The sequence below is a fragment of the Pseudorasbora parva genome, chromosome 21, assembly GCF_024679245.1.
Source record: "Pseudorasbora parva isolate DD20220531a chromosome 21, ASM2467924v1, whole genome shotgun sequence".
In the NCBI taxonomy this organism is placed as follows: domain Eukaryota; kingdom Metazoa; phylum Chordata; class Actinopteri; order Cypriniformes; family Gobionidae; genus Pseudorasbora; species Pseudorasbora parva.
In genome coordinates this window covers 32,000,248-32,016,445 of record NC_090192.1, presented here as the reverse complement: position 1 = coordinate 32,016,445, position 16,198 = coordinate 32,000,248, and the positions used below count along the sequence as shown (strand labels likewise).

General features: G+C 38.1%; 1 protein-coding gene across 3 annotated transcripts in view; it reads left to right on the top strand.

Annotated features, from left to right (window-relative positions):
- aatkb (apoptosis-associated tyrosine kinase b) overlaps nt 1–15,363 on the top strand; it is a 63,768-nt gene extending 48,405 nt beyond the window's left edge. For 2 of the 3 annotated variants that reach the window (XM_067430435.1, XM_067430436.1), the window contains 11 exons: nt 3,599–3,678; nt 4,426–4,544; nt 5,305–5,392; nt 6,346–6,479; nt 7,049–7,133; nt 7,270–7,391; nt 7,539–7,688; nt 8,297–11,768; nt 11,870–12,014; nt 12,114–12,323; nt 13,452–15,363. In XM_067430435.1, the coding sequence (XP_067286536.1) occupies nt 3,599–3,678; nt 4,426–4,544; nt 5,305–5,392; nt 6,346–6,479; nt 7,049–7,133; nt 7,270–7,391; nt 7,539–7,688; nt 8,297–11,768; nt 11,870–12,014; nt 12,114–12,323; nt 13,452–13,480 (4,634 nt within the window). In that variant the 3' untranslated portion in view covers nt 13,481–15,363. Of the gene's footprint in view, nt 1–2,329; nt 3,163–3,598; nt 3,679–4,425; nt 4,545–5,304; nt 5,393–6,345; nt 6,480–7,048; nt 7,134–7,269; nt 7,392–7,538; nt 7,689–8,296; nt 11,769–11,869; nt 12,015–12,113; nt 12,324–13,451 lie in introns of those variants that run through there. The other variant, XM_067430437.1, reaches the window with a different exon arrangement.
- The last annotated feature ends 835 nt before the right edge of the window (nt 15,364–16,198 follow it).

The following is a 16,198-nucleotide window of genomic DNA, read 5'->3' as shown; positions in this document are numbered from 1 at the left end:
AACTGTTGTCGTTAATGCGGATTCAGTGGCCCAATGGGTTGGTTTTGTATGGCATTCTAGCTAAACGCGAGACCGCCGTTCACCAGTTTCTGGGTTTACTAGAAGCACGTAAACGCAACTCGGCCGTCGTCATTATGGCCCCGCCCACCGATTCTATACACGATGTGATTGGCCTGTCCAGAGTGAGGGGAATACAGCTTAGAAGGGTATTGAGAGTTCCTAGACGACACTTGCGGGCAGATTAAATTTGCTACCGCTAGGGTGCGTCTAGATTTCTAGGCTAAACAAAAACCAACAAATATTTTTTACAGTGTATACAAGTCAGTATTTTGTTGTTGTTTTTCGCAAAAAAACTATTCTCGACGCTTCATAAAATTATTGTAGAGCCACTGTAGTAAGATGGGCTTTGTAACGACGTCTTTAGTGCCTTTATGGGTCTTGAGAGAGGAAATGACATTGGTGTCGATGAAGGCCTTTCTGAGCCACCGGATTTCAAGAAAAATATCTTAATTTGTGTTCTGAAGATTAACAAAGGTCTTATTGTTGGGACGGGTGTCGAACGGCATGAGGGTGAGTAATTAATGACAGAATTTTCATTTTTGGGTGACTAACCCTTTAATGAATTTTATTAACAGCCAAGCGTTTTACTAAATAATTTACTGAGGTGACATTGTTAACTGACAAGATTAAAGGAAGAAATAATAATTTGGTGAATGGTTTAAAAATGTTTGTTAATCAGCATATTTATTCTAATGTAATCATAACGGTTGTCATTTTATCTGAACGCAAAAATCAGGACCGCTGTAAAGAGATGTGACTCGGTCCGCTTTCAATCGAACTCTGGTGTGGTTTGAATGAATATGAACGCATCATGGACCAAAGGCATGTAGATGAACAAAAAACAGGATGTGATGTTTCAAAATGAAACCCTAAAAAGGACACAATGTTCAAGAATACCATTTTATTCTTGACATAGTCTCGATTTTGCCCATCAGAAACAGAGTCTGAAGCAGGGTCAGAACCGAGTCTTCTTGCAGTAGATCTTTGTTTGTGTGTGATGAAGGGTTTCCTGCTGCTGTTGACTCATTTACACATTTTATAAGCTCTTCATGAGTTCTCAGGTGCTCAAAATACCACCATATGTAGGCTATTCACAAACAACAAGCACATTTATCCCAGCACACAGCATTGTTTTGGATATTTGGTAAGTTTGTCCGTTGTGAAATATATACATAAAAGCCAATCAGGTTTGGTGTTTAAATACCAATGTAAATGCTAAGTGGACTGAATGTTTTTTGGTCGGAAACCTAATGAACCAAGCAAAATGAACGGAAGTGTGAACACACTCAAAGTCATCGTCCGAATTGACTCACTCATTTTTCTTCAATTCCTTCCCATATAGTGGACTCAACTTCCATGCACTATAGGGAATAGTGAATGAGACAATGGGTCTCTATTAGCTCCCTAGTTCAGAAGTTAGGGCACTGATCAGGCTGTCAGCCCTTTGAATGATTCCCTGATCAGTGCCCTAACTTCTGAACTAGGGAGCTGATGGAGACGCATTTTATTTCTGACACAGCTTAACACAAACCTGCTGTAAAACACAGCTGTGTTTTGGATTATTGTTGATGGCAAGACTTAAGATGATGTATTATCATCTGGAAATTGTTTTTCACTTTGGATTTGTAGTAAAATTTTGTTATAAGCAGTGTGTCACCATATTTTTTTAAAAAGTGAATTTGATTATAGAATGTGGTTGTCACTCCTGTAAATGACCAAACTCTTTAGATAGAACTAGATGGACTGAATAGCAATAGCTCTGTTAAAGCTCAAACTGGATAGTTCCAGCAGGATACTAGATATTTAGTTTAATACATTTCTATTAGTACCATTTAATTCTTTAATCTAATTCTTTAATCTAATAGTCTAAAAAATTAACGAAAATGAGAAATGATGCCTTGGACAACTAACTGAAATAAATAGCTTAAGTTTACTTTAAAATCACAAAAAACTGAAATATATATATATATATATATATATATATATATATATATGCATGTCTTGGACAACTAACTGAAATAAATAGCTTAAGTTTATACTTTAAAATCACAAAAAATGAAATATATATATCTCCTGCAATTCAGTTTTTTGTGATTTTAAAGTAAACTTAAGCTATTTATTTCAGTTAGTTGCCAAGGCATCATTTCTCATTTTCGTTAATTTTTTAGACTTTTTAATCTAATATTTATATTTTATGTCAGCTGTATTTCAATGGCCAAAAATGATTTTGATTGTTTTCAGTTTTAGTTAACAACAACACTTGTATAATATCTAAAAGTGTCCTTTTGTGCAAATGATAGACATACACATTGATTTGATTCATAAATGAATTTCACGTAATTGCAATCCATGCAATTTGTAACTATATCTTCAGTCTCTTCATATATGCTGTATGGCTGTTTGCAACCCCATTGTAATATAATATGCCGTAACCCGCACCCACATCAAACATTCTGATTTGTTTACCGGCCATTTGCTTTCCCAGACTTAGACTAGAAACCTCAGGAATAATAGCATTAGTGTTTCCATCCTCTTAGTGGTACCAAGCAGCACCGCTGGCATGACAAAGAGCCCAATTCTCCCCAGCGAGGGCTGGCAGAATGAACAGCCTCTACAACACCACATGGGCGTAAAATATGGCTGCTGCATAAAAAAGAGGACAGTGAGTGAGACAGTATGTCATGCACCCTTACAATAAACTGTCTGTTTGTGGGCACGATGAGATGAGGGAAAGAGAGAAAGGGGACTGTTATGGCTTTTTGAGATTATAGAGATAGGCAAGGATCAGACGGGAGGTTGAACGGTACAGAAAACACTGGTCAAATCCATCTCTACTGCGACAGTCTTCATCCATTCTGCCTTCTCTGACTTCTCCATTTCAGAAAAAATGCTTTTCAAGCATTTTGAAAGATCACGGCGAGATTTTAAACTCTTCAGACAGGCTCTCGAACTTGATTTTATGCCGTTTAACCTCACTCTTGCTCTGAAGATTGCTCACTGCCTTTTGGAGAAGATATTTGGAGGATGATTTTTATTTTTTCGCTGGAGGAAAAACTTGATGCGACTTCACTTAATGCTCTTACAATGCTGCATGCAATAAGGGTGTGTTATGTTGGAAAAGTTTAAATAATGTTAACTAATGATGCTAAATTCTTAAAAATCATTTTAAGATGTTTTGTTGTTGTTTTTTGCATTTTTGTATTTTTTCTGTTTGAACAGTTTTGCTTATTTGACAATGCAATGGATCTAATATGTATGTCCAAAAGTTTGAGAGAAAAGGCTGAAAATGCTCTTTTCTTCTGCTTTTTTCTAATTTAATACATTTTTTATTTCAAATTATAGTCAACATATGATCATCCTGATGATAGTCTTCTCCAGCAATAGAATAGAAGCAAGAGTTTCTGATCATCTGCATAACTCTTATTCGTGTAATGCCACTTTTTTTAAACCTAAAACATTATAGATTTCATTGGTTTTTGAACGCCAGATATTGCCACTGGTTCAGTTGCCAATTCATATCTTGTTCTGTCTCCTTTAGTCCAGCTCCTGAGATCCACAGATCTTGGCCGCCATAGTTTGCTTTACATAAAGGAGATTGGACATGGCTGGTTTGGCAAGGTAAGTCTAGTTGATCTATTGTTTATTGTATATTTGTTTTGAACGTACACCTCACAGACATGGATGCCCTAGGCGTGTACTGCTACGGATAAAGGTTTAGCTCGCTTTAGCTCTGTAGTTAAGTCCCAAGGATGTAAAAAAACTCTATCATGCTGCGTTACCTTTGCCGTGCCTCAGCAATGCTCAAGCTTTGATGTGGGACTCGACTCGTGTCTTGACTGTTCCCTGCGAGAATTTCTGTGTAGCAGTGAATTCCAAAGCACTTTTTAATATTTCATAGGAATAATTGTGCCTCTTTCGTTCTCATTCTTTTCTCTTTCTCTCTACTTCTTTGTCTTTTTGTAACACACATACATAAACACACACACACTACCCCAACTTCCCATTAAATGGGTATGTCCATCTGTATGTCTGCGTCTCTGTGGCTGCATGTTTACCAATGTCTCATCTGGTTTTGTGTTGTTTTTCGTCTTTCTTCATTTCCTTTTGAGAAACTTTTCGCATGAATCCTGGACTTGATTAAAAATCTTTTTGGGTTTGTTTGTGTGTAATATCTGTCTTCGATTTCCTTCCTTCCTCTGTGGCCATTTCCTTCTTGTGCACATCTGTTTGTGTGTCACCCCGTCCATAATTGTGTGTGTTGTCCATGTTTCCCTCTGTTCACTCCTGTATGTGTGTTTCTGTTGTCTTTCCCTTGTGTGTTTGTGTGTGTTTTGTGCATATGTGTGTGTGTGGTGTCATTCGCAGGTATTGTTGGGGGAGGTTCACTCCGGTCTCAGCAGTACCCAGGCCGTAGTGAAGGAACTAAAGGCCAGTGCCAGTGTGCAGGACCAGATGCATTTCCTGGAAGAGGCTCGGCCTTACCGGTGAACAAATCACGCATTACTTTTCATAAATCACCATTCATATTTTTTTATTTAATCCCTTTTGCTAGAATGAATAAGGGGGTTTGTTGATTGACAAGTTGTAGGTTCAAATTCCTCCTAGGCTGACGGTCCTTATAAAAATATAATGTAAAACCACATTTTCACAGCAACATCTTTCCCCACCAACTTTGTGGTGGTATTGGTGTATTTCAACCGCAGGAACCAGGGTCTAAATTAAGTGCAGGGAAAAAATGCATCTTCACGGTACTTTAGATCGCAATGGAAACGCAGACAGCAGCAAAAGGTTCCTGGGAGAGATTGTTCCGTGTAATTTCGGTGGAAACTTAAATTGCTTTGGGTAAAATGTCTGCTAAAATTAGTCATTTGTAATGTACAAATTAAAATTTAGGACATTAAATGGACAGTTCCCTCAAAAATGAATATATTCTGTCTTTTACTCACCTTCATACTGTTCAGAACTGGTATGACTTTCTTTTTTCTGCTGAACACAAAATATATTTTGAAGTGGGTGGCCCTAAAAAATGAAAATCAAAGGGTTCCAAAACAACACTGAACTTGACTTTTACTGTATGGAGTAACAAACATGTTGCAAACAAACACAGACATTTTTCTAAATTGTTATTTCGGACAGAAAAAATAATACAGGTTTTGAGTAAATGATGACAGAATAATAATGATCTCTTGTGGAGAATGACTGTAGTGTATTGTAGTGATGATTGAGGTAAAACTCTTTCTGCAGGTCTCTCCAGCATCCGGCTCTAGTGCAATGCCTCGCTCAGTGCACAGAGGTCACACCCTACTTAGTGGTCATGGAGTTCTGCCCACTGGTTAGTCTAATAGCTCTGTTTTTCTGGTATCCTTTTTGTGTGTTTTTTCTCTCTAAAACCTCTAACCTTAAGTGTTACATTTTGGCTAATTTCATAAACACGATTCATCAAGCAGATTTTAAGGAGAAGGAGTGTATTTTTGTAAGAAGTGTTGGGGTAATGCATTACATTTTCACTTTTACATTTTACAACAAAATATCTGTTACTTCTTCAAATAAGTAACGCAAGTTACTGTATTGCTTTTTCTTCAGTCTGAGGCTTATTCATTTAGATTTTGGTGTGAAAATTGTACTTTTGTTCAATCAAGCCCAGCCCAGATTTGAAAAATGAACACAAAAGTAATATATATTACTTTTCATAAAAAGTCAGATACAGAATTAGGGTGTAACACAATAGTGCAGTGCATTACTTTTAAAAGTAACTTTCCTCAAAACACTTTTGACCGATGGATGATAAAACCCATAGACCATATTTAGAGACCAGAATATCAGAGTATTTGTAGAATTGGGCTAGTTAAACAACACCTAGAATACTGTATACCTAGAACACCAACTAGCTACCACATTGTAATGTGCTTAAACCTCTTAGAATACTATAGCAATCATTTAACAATGACCTGGAAGTCATGCACAACATACTATGGTGTGCCTGCTTGTTTGGTACGCCATTGTGCTATTTTATATGCAAAGGCCACACATGACAGTGTGCTTTATTTAATTCTTCTGTTATTGCCAACCATGTCACATGTGCTACATCATTTATTTTAAACAGATCAAACCTTTACAACAACATCAATTGTTGCTGCCCTCATAATGTTTCATTATATACCGCCCCCCAGTGGATATCTGAGGCAAATCAGGCTGACGGCACACTCCTTTGAAGATTAGGCATACTGCTTTGAATTTACACCTTACCTTTGTAGTTTAGCATTTGTTTTGTATTTCCCATGACAGGGTGATGTTAAAGGTTACCTGCGCAGCTGCCGGGTAGCAGATTCCATGACCCCTGACCCCTTACTGCTTCAGAGAATGGCGTGTGAGATCACTTCAGGCCTGCTTCACCTTCACAAAAACAACTTCACCCATAGGTCAGTCAGCACTTTAATACATACTCCAATGTATGGACTTCTATTTTAATGTGTAAAATCCTTTAATTTTAGGAAGTATAATAGTTATTGCAATAGCTATGTCACAATCTTAAGTCTATCATTCGTAAATATACTATTTGGTATATGACGCCAATATGTGTGAATATCTGCTTTCCCTGCTTCATGTTTCATGGTTTCTCCCTGCAACAATCTCCTGATGCTGCCTGAGTGTTTTTACTCCACTCCAGCATCAGTGATTTTGTTGCCGGGGGTCACCACACGTCTTCAAGCCACTTCAACGTCCTCGCCAAGATGCTTTGAACAGGTTCATAAAGAAAAAAAATATTATTTTTAGAAAGTAACATAATGCGTGTAAATGATGGTTATTTCTGGCTCTGAATCTGCCCTACTTTGTAACAGTACTGTGTTAATTTTATGCGTGGTTCCAGTTGCGTAAATAACATCCAGTTATTTTTAAGCTAGGTAGCGGTATGAAAACATTTAGGCCATATCAGAAGGTGCTTATCATATGTTTATTTATTTATTTATGTTTCTCTGATTTTCTGCAGTGATCTGGCTTTAAGAAATTGCCTGCTAACATCAGACATAAATGTCAAGATTGGAGACTATGGACTATCGCAGAAGAAGTACAAGGTATGAACACTATACAGTTTATCTATACAGTTTTTTATAAATAATATATCTATAATATCAATAAACTAGATTACATTCATTTACTTTTTAAATTTGGTTTTGAGCGTTTTCACTTTTCATATCTTTTCATCCCCAGGACGACTACTTTGTGACATCAGACCAGACCTGGATTCCTTTACGTTGGATTGCCCCTGAACTCGTGGATGAGGTTCATGGTAACTTGCTGGTGGTGGACCAAACCAAGGAAAGCAACATCTGGTCAGTTACTTTACTAAAGGCTTCAACAAATAGCAAATTGTGTGTGGGGGACAATACCATAAATATAATGTTGAATTTGGGCCTTTGTTATTGCAACTAGGCTGTTTACACTTTTTTTATACCATTATACTTTCTCTCTGTACATAGGTCACTTGGCGTAACCATCTGGGAGCTGTTTGAGTTGGGGAATCAGCCATACCGCCATTATTCAGACCGACAGGTTCTCAGCTATGCTGTGAAGGACCAACAATTGAAGCTGTCCAAGCCACTTCTTAAGTACCCTCTTGCTGACCGCTGGTGGGTGTCTAATAAACTTTATGTTACCCTTCTTACTCATTTCATTGACTATTACCTAGAGTTAGAGCCCTGAATTTTAACTTCGACAGAGACCTAAATTTTCACCCTTGTCTTTTGGAGTGCTTGCTCTTAAAACTATTTAAATTTTCTCTTTTCAGGACACATTCATGATCAAATTTATTTCATAGAAGTGATCAAGTGTACACTGCAAAACACTGTAAAACAATGCACACTATATTTCAGTCTAATTTTCCAGTTATAATCTCTAAAACTAGTGGACCAACACTGCGTTAGATATTAAGTATTGTTTTATAGATTGCATATTGAATAAAAATAATAATAATATGTAAAATGAATTTAGTCTTAGTAAACTGGCAGATTTATATTTAAAAAATATGTAAACTGTAAAAAGAATGTAAAAACAAGTTGACAAATCTCCCAGCCGTACTAATGCAATGCATATCTTTGTAATGTTATATCTTTTGCAGTGTTGCTAAATGTATCTTGTTTTAATTATATTTATTTATTATCAAAAGACCTGAAAGCTTTTTAAGAAGTCATTTGTAGACATGTTTACCCTAAAAGTGTTTGTGTTTCTGTTTTACCAGGTATGAAGTAATGCAGTTCTGTTGGCTTCAGCCTGACCAGAGGCCCAATGCAGAAGAAGTTCATCTGTTGCTTAGTTATCTATGTGCCAAAGGAGCCAGTGAGGCAGAGGAAGACTTTGAGAGACGCTGGAACTCCATGAGACCAAACACAAGTCATCCTAACATCCATGGAGCTGCTGCACTTGCAATCAACATACCCCTCTCATCCACCAATTCCTCATTCCCCCTACTGGAGCAGTTCCCCACTGGAGACGACTACCATTCAGAATCTGGAGATGACATCCTAACTGTTACCGAAACCAGCCATGGCCTCAACTTTGAATACAAGTGGGAGCAGGCACAGGCTGAACAGCACTACCATTCCTCATCCACTACAGGCACTTTGGGTCAAAGCAATCCCCACTGTCAGGAGGTCTACTACCCTCCAGGTGGAATAGTGGGGGGCTGTGCTGTTGAAGGACTCGCCCTGGAGGTTTCTCCTTCATATTATGAGCCCAAACAACTACATACCCCTGGTGTGGTTCCAGTCCTGAGTGCTCATAGTCCACCAGTGAGTAATGAGTACTATATCCGCATTGAGGAGCCAATACAAAGCAATATTGGTATGAACTTCACCTTGTGTGCTTACAGTCCAGAATTTGGGGACAGCCATGGAAGCTTTCTAACAGGTAGTGGAGACTCTGGGGAGTGTATGAACTGTCCCCCTGAAGCTAAACCAGACATATATTGGTCAGCAGATGTCCATAAAAGCAGTGCCTATGATTCTGATACCAGTCCTGCCATATCTCTAACTATGGAGCCTCTTTTGGGACATGATAGCCCCCTTAGGGCATGGGAGTCTGGTCACTATGTCTCATACAAAGACAGGGATGGAGGATACTACTATGAACCATCACCTCCTAAAGTCATGGAGCACTACCTGATACGAGACCCAACAGAGCCTCCACAAGAGAGCTGGGGGTCTCGAAGCCTGAGACAGGCACTTGGGGAACTGGAGGACCCTTTAGGCATCTCACCATCACCTGGAAGTCCGCCACAAGGTTATGGTGATCCTTACTTGGAAAACATTCAAGGCTCTATTATAGGAAAGAACGTTACAGGAGGATATTACGATATGATGGGCTCCTTGAGGAAAACTATGCCAGGTAGCCACTCAGTTTGTATTGACATGGCATCAGGTGGTGCCATATTTGTAGGACGAGACGACAGTGACTCTGATGAAGAGGAAGACATCTTTGTGGAGAGAAGAAGAAGAAGCTGGTCCACCAGCAATCCAGTAAATACAAACACAAGGACTTTGCGTCAGAATTCGTATGCAGACTTCCACTACACTATGCCAATGACTGACGTTGAAGATATGTGGCCAGAAGAGCAGACCCTGCCGTACCATATGTCTAAACCTGTTGACTACTTAGAGACAACGGTCAAAAGCAACACTTGCTTGGTACATGGAAGACACATAACTTCAAACCCTTCACCCGAGTGCAACTCATATATCCATATGTGCCATGAACCCAGAGAAGCAGAAGTATATCCTGTACCATGTTGTCAAGCTCTGAGCAGTTCACATTTTGTAGACCCTCTAACAGGAGCACTTGTGAGGAACTGCTTCATGATTGACTGTATTCCAGGGAAAACCATGACATTGCCCCAAAAAGACCAGCATCTAGGCCAAGTACCTTTATCTGCTGGACATATAGTCTCCAAAATAGAGTCATCAAGGGAAGGAGCCAAGCAGTTTGACATTTCAGAGCAATATGTGGATATTGCAATAGGGGAAACAAACTCAAAACAAGAAAAAGCTTTGCATCAAGATGCATCTCCAACAGATCCTAAAACTGAAATTACCAACATCTATTCACAGCTGGAGAAATCCCCATCAGAGTTACCCAAATCAGAGCCAGAGTCAGAGATGAGTAAGACAGTGGACAGCGGTGTGGACCGTGGACGCTCTAGTATCAGCCTGGTAGAGATTGATGACTGCAGTGATGATGACATCACTGATGTAACCTCAGGGATTTTTGGTGAATTCACAGTAGAAGTAGAAACTGTTGACTATGCTAATCCAACATTCAAGTCATTACAAAAGCAGGTTGGTACCCCGGACTCCATGGACTCTATTGACATACCGTCTACAGCATGTTCTATTGAGACACTCAGCCCTGCCTCCATCCATCCATCAAGCTCTCCAAAGGCTGTGGACAGTGGTTATGACACCGAAAATAATGAATCTCCAGAGTTTGTCCTAAAGGAACCCCATGAGCTACAAGATTCCAAGCCCTTTCAACCCTTGGGAAAGGTAACAGCTGGGACTAACTTTGTCAGTGAAAAACAAGAGATTAAAAGGGCAGAGGATGAGAAGCTGGTGGACAATATTGATACTGTAATGGCCTTGACAAGATCTGAGAGCAATGATGGAGAGCTGAAAGCACTGAGTGATAAAACTCCATACAGAGATTCGGCCTACTTCTCTGACTATGATGCCGGGAAAGATAAAGAAAGCGAAGAGGACATCAATGAACTTGAAGATCAGAAAGATGGACTGGAGGAATTTGTAAATAAAGAGGAGCTACTTCTTCCACAGAAGGAGACATATGAAGATGAAAATCTATTGCCATCTACAAAGGACAGTGAAAAAACTCCAGAAAAGGCTGATGATGCCACCTCAAACATTCTATCAAAGATAGATGAAGGTTTGTCTGCTTGTGATACAATCGGTAGTGTATCTCTTTCCCCTTCTGATAATGAAGTGTCTGTCATAAAAGATAATTTGGATGATGATGATAAAAATCCTATTGTAGATTCAGATCTTTCTGTAGAAATTGCACTACCTGAATCTGAAATATCGGATTCAAATGCTTTGCTTGGTCCTGATGTAAAGCAAGAAGAATCTTTCACACAAGTTGACACTGAAGATAGTCAAATATCTTCTGAGGTTGATGTTGCAAACACCAAAATTGAGTCCATTTCAGAGCTTCTTGTTGAAGAGAATGAAGAGGCCATAGTTAAAGATGTGAGCTGTACTGTTTTGTCTGAAGAGGAATTAGCATCACAGAAGGAAACAGCAGAAAGGACCTGTTCCTCTATACATGAGGGGCTTGAATCCAGGAGTAAGGACTTGGAAGAAGGAGGGCGTAAAAGAAGCTCCATACGTTCTGGCTCTCCTCCCCCTCCACTAGAAGGACTGGTATCTCACACAGATGGAGAGGAGGCAGATGAAGAAGATGGCGACTCTGAAGACAGCGATGAATCCGATGAGGAGCTGCGGACATACAGCATCCAGGAGCAGAGTGAAGAAAGCGAGGATGAGTTGACGGTTCCTATTATTGTGAGTGACTGCAGCGATGCGCACAAACTCAGAAGCCTACTTAAGATGCCAACGCTGCTCGGTGATTCACTGTCTGATGAAATGGAAAGCAAAAAGAAGGTGGTGTCCTTCTTCGATGATGTCACCGTCTTTCTGTTTGACCAGGTATTTATTTTCCAGATATTTCGACACAGTTTTCAATGACATATTGAATAACATCTAAATACTTTTAAAGTTTACTCATAAAATTGTGTCAACGCCTCCAGGAAAGCCCAACCAAAGAGCTGGCAGACCACAGTTTTCCCTTGGGTGGAGAGTCAAGCAAACCGAATGTGAAGAGTAAAATGCAAAACCAGCAAGAAAAAGTAAATGCCTCCGATGACTCTTCTGATGGAAACATCTCAGAAGAGAGTAAGAGTCTTTTTTTTTTCCTTTTGCTTTTCCCTGCACAAAAAATTGAAGTATCTACCACTCTAACTATTTACCATCCTAATTTGTCTATAATCTTAGGTGCAGGGTTTGAATGGGAAGATGATTTCCCATTGTTGCCCCTTCCCACATCTTCCAAGGGGTCCCCTCCAGATATCACTGCAAAGTCGAGCCTACCGACCGGCAGCACTAAACCTGCGGCGCAAGGCTCCCGTTTTACCGTTTCTCCATCCAATGTGTCACGTTTCTCCATTACACATGTCTCGGATTCAGATATGGATTCTGCAGGAGGTGAGACACCATGTTTGAAGCAGTTTTTTATCATTAACGGAAGTTGAATTAAAAGATATTTATATACAATATATAATTAAAACATTATTATTATTATTATTATTATTAAACTAAATAATAATTAAATTCAAAACTATATGAATATGTTTAAAGTACATAATGTTTAGATTTTGATGTTTCTTTTCATGATAACATATTTAACATTATATTTTGTCTTTGAATTGTTTTTATTTTACAAATGTTTTAGACATTTATTATGTGATAATCAGGGCTTGACATTAATTTTTTGCTCACCAGCCACTTTGGCTAGAGGTTTTCCAATGTTACTAGCCACTCAGCATTTTCACTGGCCGTAATTTTGACATCAATACCATGTGTAGATATTTTTAATATTATCTATCTATATAATTTGGCAGCAGGAATATTAGGCTGCTGTCACTTTAAGACCTGACCCAGCGATCTATTAAACTGTTACACATGCTTTTTTCTCTCAACTGTTTACATTCACTTAAAACATAACTGACTGTGTTTACATACTCCCCAAGACCAGTATTTTGACATTATGTTGTGTGTATTTGACTGTTTAAGCGCAATAAGCAGTGAAAAAAAAACTAAATTTAGTACTGAGAGGCGGCTTTATGTCCGCGGGATTTAATCTGCGGGAATGAGTGAAATTATGCACGAGCCATGTAACGCCACCATCATTCATCTAGAGCAAATTAAACAAGCGAGTCATCATGGGTGCGTCAGAAGTGGGTCTATGTGTCAACTCACTGTCAGAGAGATTGTGAGAGAGCGAGAAAGCGCAGCTGGTAATGTATCTATTCTGCGGAAATGAGTATTAGAAGCATATTTCAGAGATTTCAGTATTGAAATGTATCGAAAAATCAATATTTTTGACAACTACATTGCAACTAGTTCATTTTTCACATCTTTTTAAAAGAAAAATGTATATATTATTTATAATATTCAACCCGACAAAATGACTAGTACGAATGACTGAGTTACACATAACTGCTGAAATCAAGCTGCATTTGGTTGGTGTTAATGTCAAGCCCTGGTGATAATGTTCACAAGTAAATTAAATATAGAGCTAATGTAAAGTTGTGTTTTTACTCTATTTTAAAGGGAGCAGTGAAGATGGGGAAAGAGAATGAATGATCATGCTACTGCCAACAGTGACCTGCACTTACAGACCACCACCTAACCCGTTTATTTTATTTTAATTCATTAAGGAGACCTCGGTAAAAAAGAGGGTTTGGATCTCTTTGGAAACAGTTTTTGGATTCCCTCAAGGACAGTGCCTCTTAATGTCATCAAACACTTATTTGCCCAGAAGAGAAAACATGTGATAATAATGACTAGACATAATAAGAGACAAAAAAAGAAAGAAAAAAAAAGCATATTATAAATGAGAGTTTGGATGGATCTCCATAGTTCACACGGACCTACTGAAAACGGACTGTAACTGTTTACAACATCAGATACTGTATTTTTGGAAAGTGTTGAGAAGACGCTAAAGGTATCACTGCATCAACAACTGACTGAGACCATCTTAGCGAAATGTAACAAAACTAAACCGGACTGATTTTTACTGTGAAATACAAATGCAGTGTTGTTTGTCTAGAAAATGAGGAGTTTTAAGTGTTTTTATGACTAAAATGAAGTTCACGACACACAGCTGCCTTGTGTTTGTCACCTGCCTCAGAGTAGCATTGTGTTATGGTGACATGGCATTCTAAAATCACTTTTATGATATTATTAAACATCACACTTAATTGGATTATTATTAAGAAATCTCTTTCTTCATCATTTGCTCAGTTTTAGGTCATGTTTGTTATTTATTTACTTATTATTCAGTGCTTGAATTTAAATCGATTTGCACATGAGGCAAATGATTTTGCTGTTCATAGCAGAAATCATGTTCCCTTGAGTTTGACTGAATATCCGCAGCTAAATCCATTCAATAATATATAAAAGTGAAATGATTACCTTTTTAAAGTATTGAAGTTTTAAGAGTAGACAAGTAGAAAATCTTCATAATACTCAAAAATAAATATCAAACAATATATAATTGACAAAATATTATGTAATGGAGGATTTCAATGGTTTGCCATGTATTTAATGATGTGTTTAGGGTGACTACTGGTGAAGAGGGACACTTACGCTAAATCATCATCATTAACATTAATGTAGCCATTTGAATCATATTATATACAAAACAAAGGGGATTTACACATGATCAGAAAGTGTTGCACTTTACCTGTATTCACCCTATTAAAATGATGCTGTACATGCCTGCTATCTTTTGAGGATTGAAGCCGGGTTGTATTATGATCAGGGTGTTAATAATATACATAAAGAGTGTTATTTATTAGCCAACACGTTTTATATTTCCTTGAAGAACAGATACAGTAAATGCTTTTTAGCATTGCAAGCTGCAATGCTTAACAGACTGTCATGCTGAACTAGATGTTGGACTTTATCAGTTGACCAATAGGAACAATTTAAACAAAACAGATCTTTCTTCTCATACAGTTGGGAAACAACGTGATCAAGGAGGACCAGCCTGCAGATGTGCATGAGAACAGTGTACAGTGCGGAAAGACTCGATGCTACCTGCACACTTCTGTGCGTTAACTCTCGATACACTACTCTCGATATGTTCTGTTTGTTTGCCTGTGAAGGCATTTATTCTATGTAACCGTCTAGCTTAGGTTGAACTAGACAACAGTCTGTATTTTTGTATTTGATTCAACAATTTTAAACTACTGAAAGATCAAATGGGAACTCAGGAGGTAAAGGGAAAATATGTGTTTTCTGCCAAACAAATGGATCACGTGATGTGGCACGAGCCGGGTTGGTGTCCTGTAATTTATTCTTATCCAGATCGGCAGATTCACAGATTTTTTTCCCCTGGGAAATGTTCCTGTACAATGGTTTTGAATTGCAGTAAAATGTTAAGCGAGAGTGGTTGTAAGTCTGTTCCTCAAATGTGTCAAACTTAGTGAGAAAATTAAAACTATTCTGTTCGACGGTTCTTTCTTGGAGTTCTTTATTGTCTTGTACACTCTTAGAAGAAAGGGTTTAATTAGGAACTTTTAGGGGTTCGCATCATGGTATTGGTTTATGGATTTAGTTTACATTTTATGAACTAAACCACTCGCAGACATAGTTTATAACTAGAAAAATGTTGAACAACCCTTTAAACAAAGTATTATGCAATAATTTAAAGAAAGGGGTTATGATCAATCAAAATTGCCTTGGTATTTTGATATAGTTTCAAGGAAAATTATACCCTTGTAATCTGTGAATAATTGTATAATTTTAACAAAATAAGAGAAGAACAATTGAATTTGAAGTTCAAGGTAAATTTCTCTTTATTTGTCTTCCTGGAAACATGTACTAAATAAAAAAATAAAAAATAAAAGATTTGAAACAATAATAAAAAAAAGCGTCATGACCCCTTTAAGACATGTATAAGATTGCAAGTTCTACATTCATTATTAAATGGAGATTCAACATAACTTATGCAAGATATCAGCGTAACTGTAGGCCTATAGTATTTCACAATGATAGTGTTTTAAAATGAATACACAGGTAACCCTAATTTTTAAGGCCTGAAAACAGGCGCGGAGGTTGCTTTGATTCCGCGCCATACGTGAGTAACACTAGCCTGACAAGACAGACCCACATTATGTTGGGTCTGGAAACTCACCATAGACAGGGCTCAATCCGAGGGGAAGGATAAACGGTGTCCATCTGCACGCGATAGGATAGTGCTACTATGGGGCGGCAGTATATATCGGATACCTCAACGATTTAATTCAAAAGTTGTTTTGTTTGCTCGGCCCATTTCCCCACAGACATTTTTT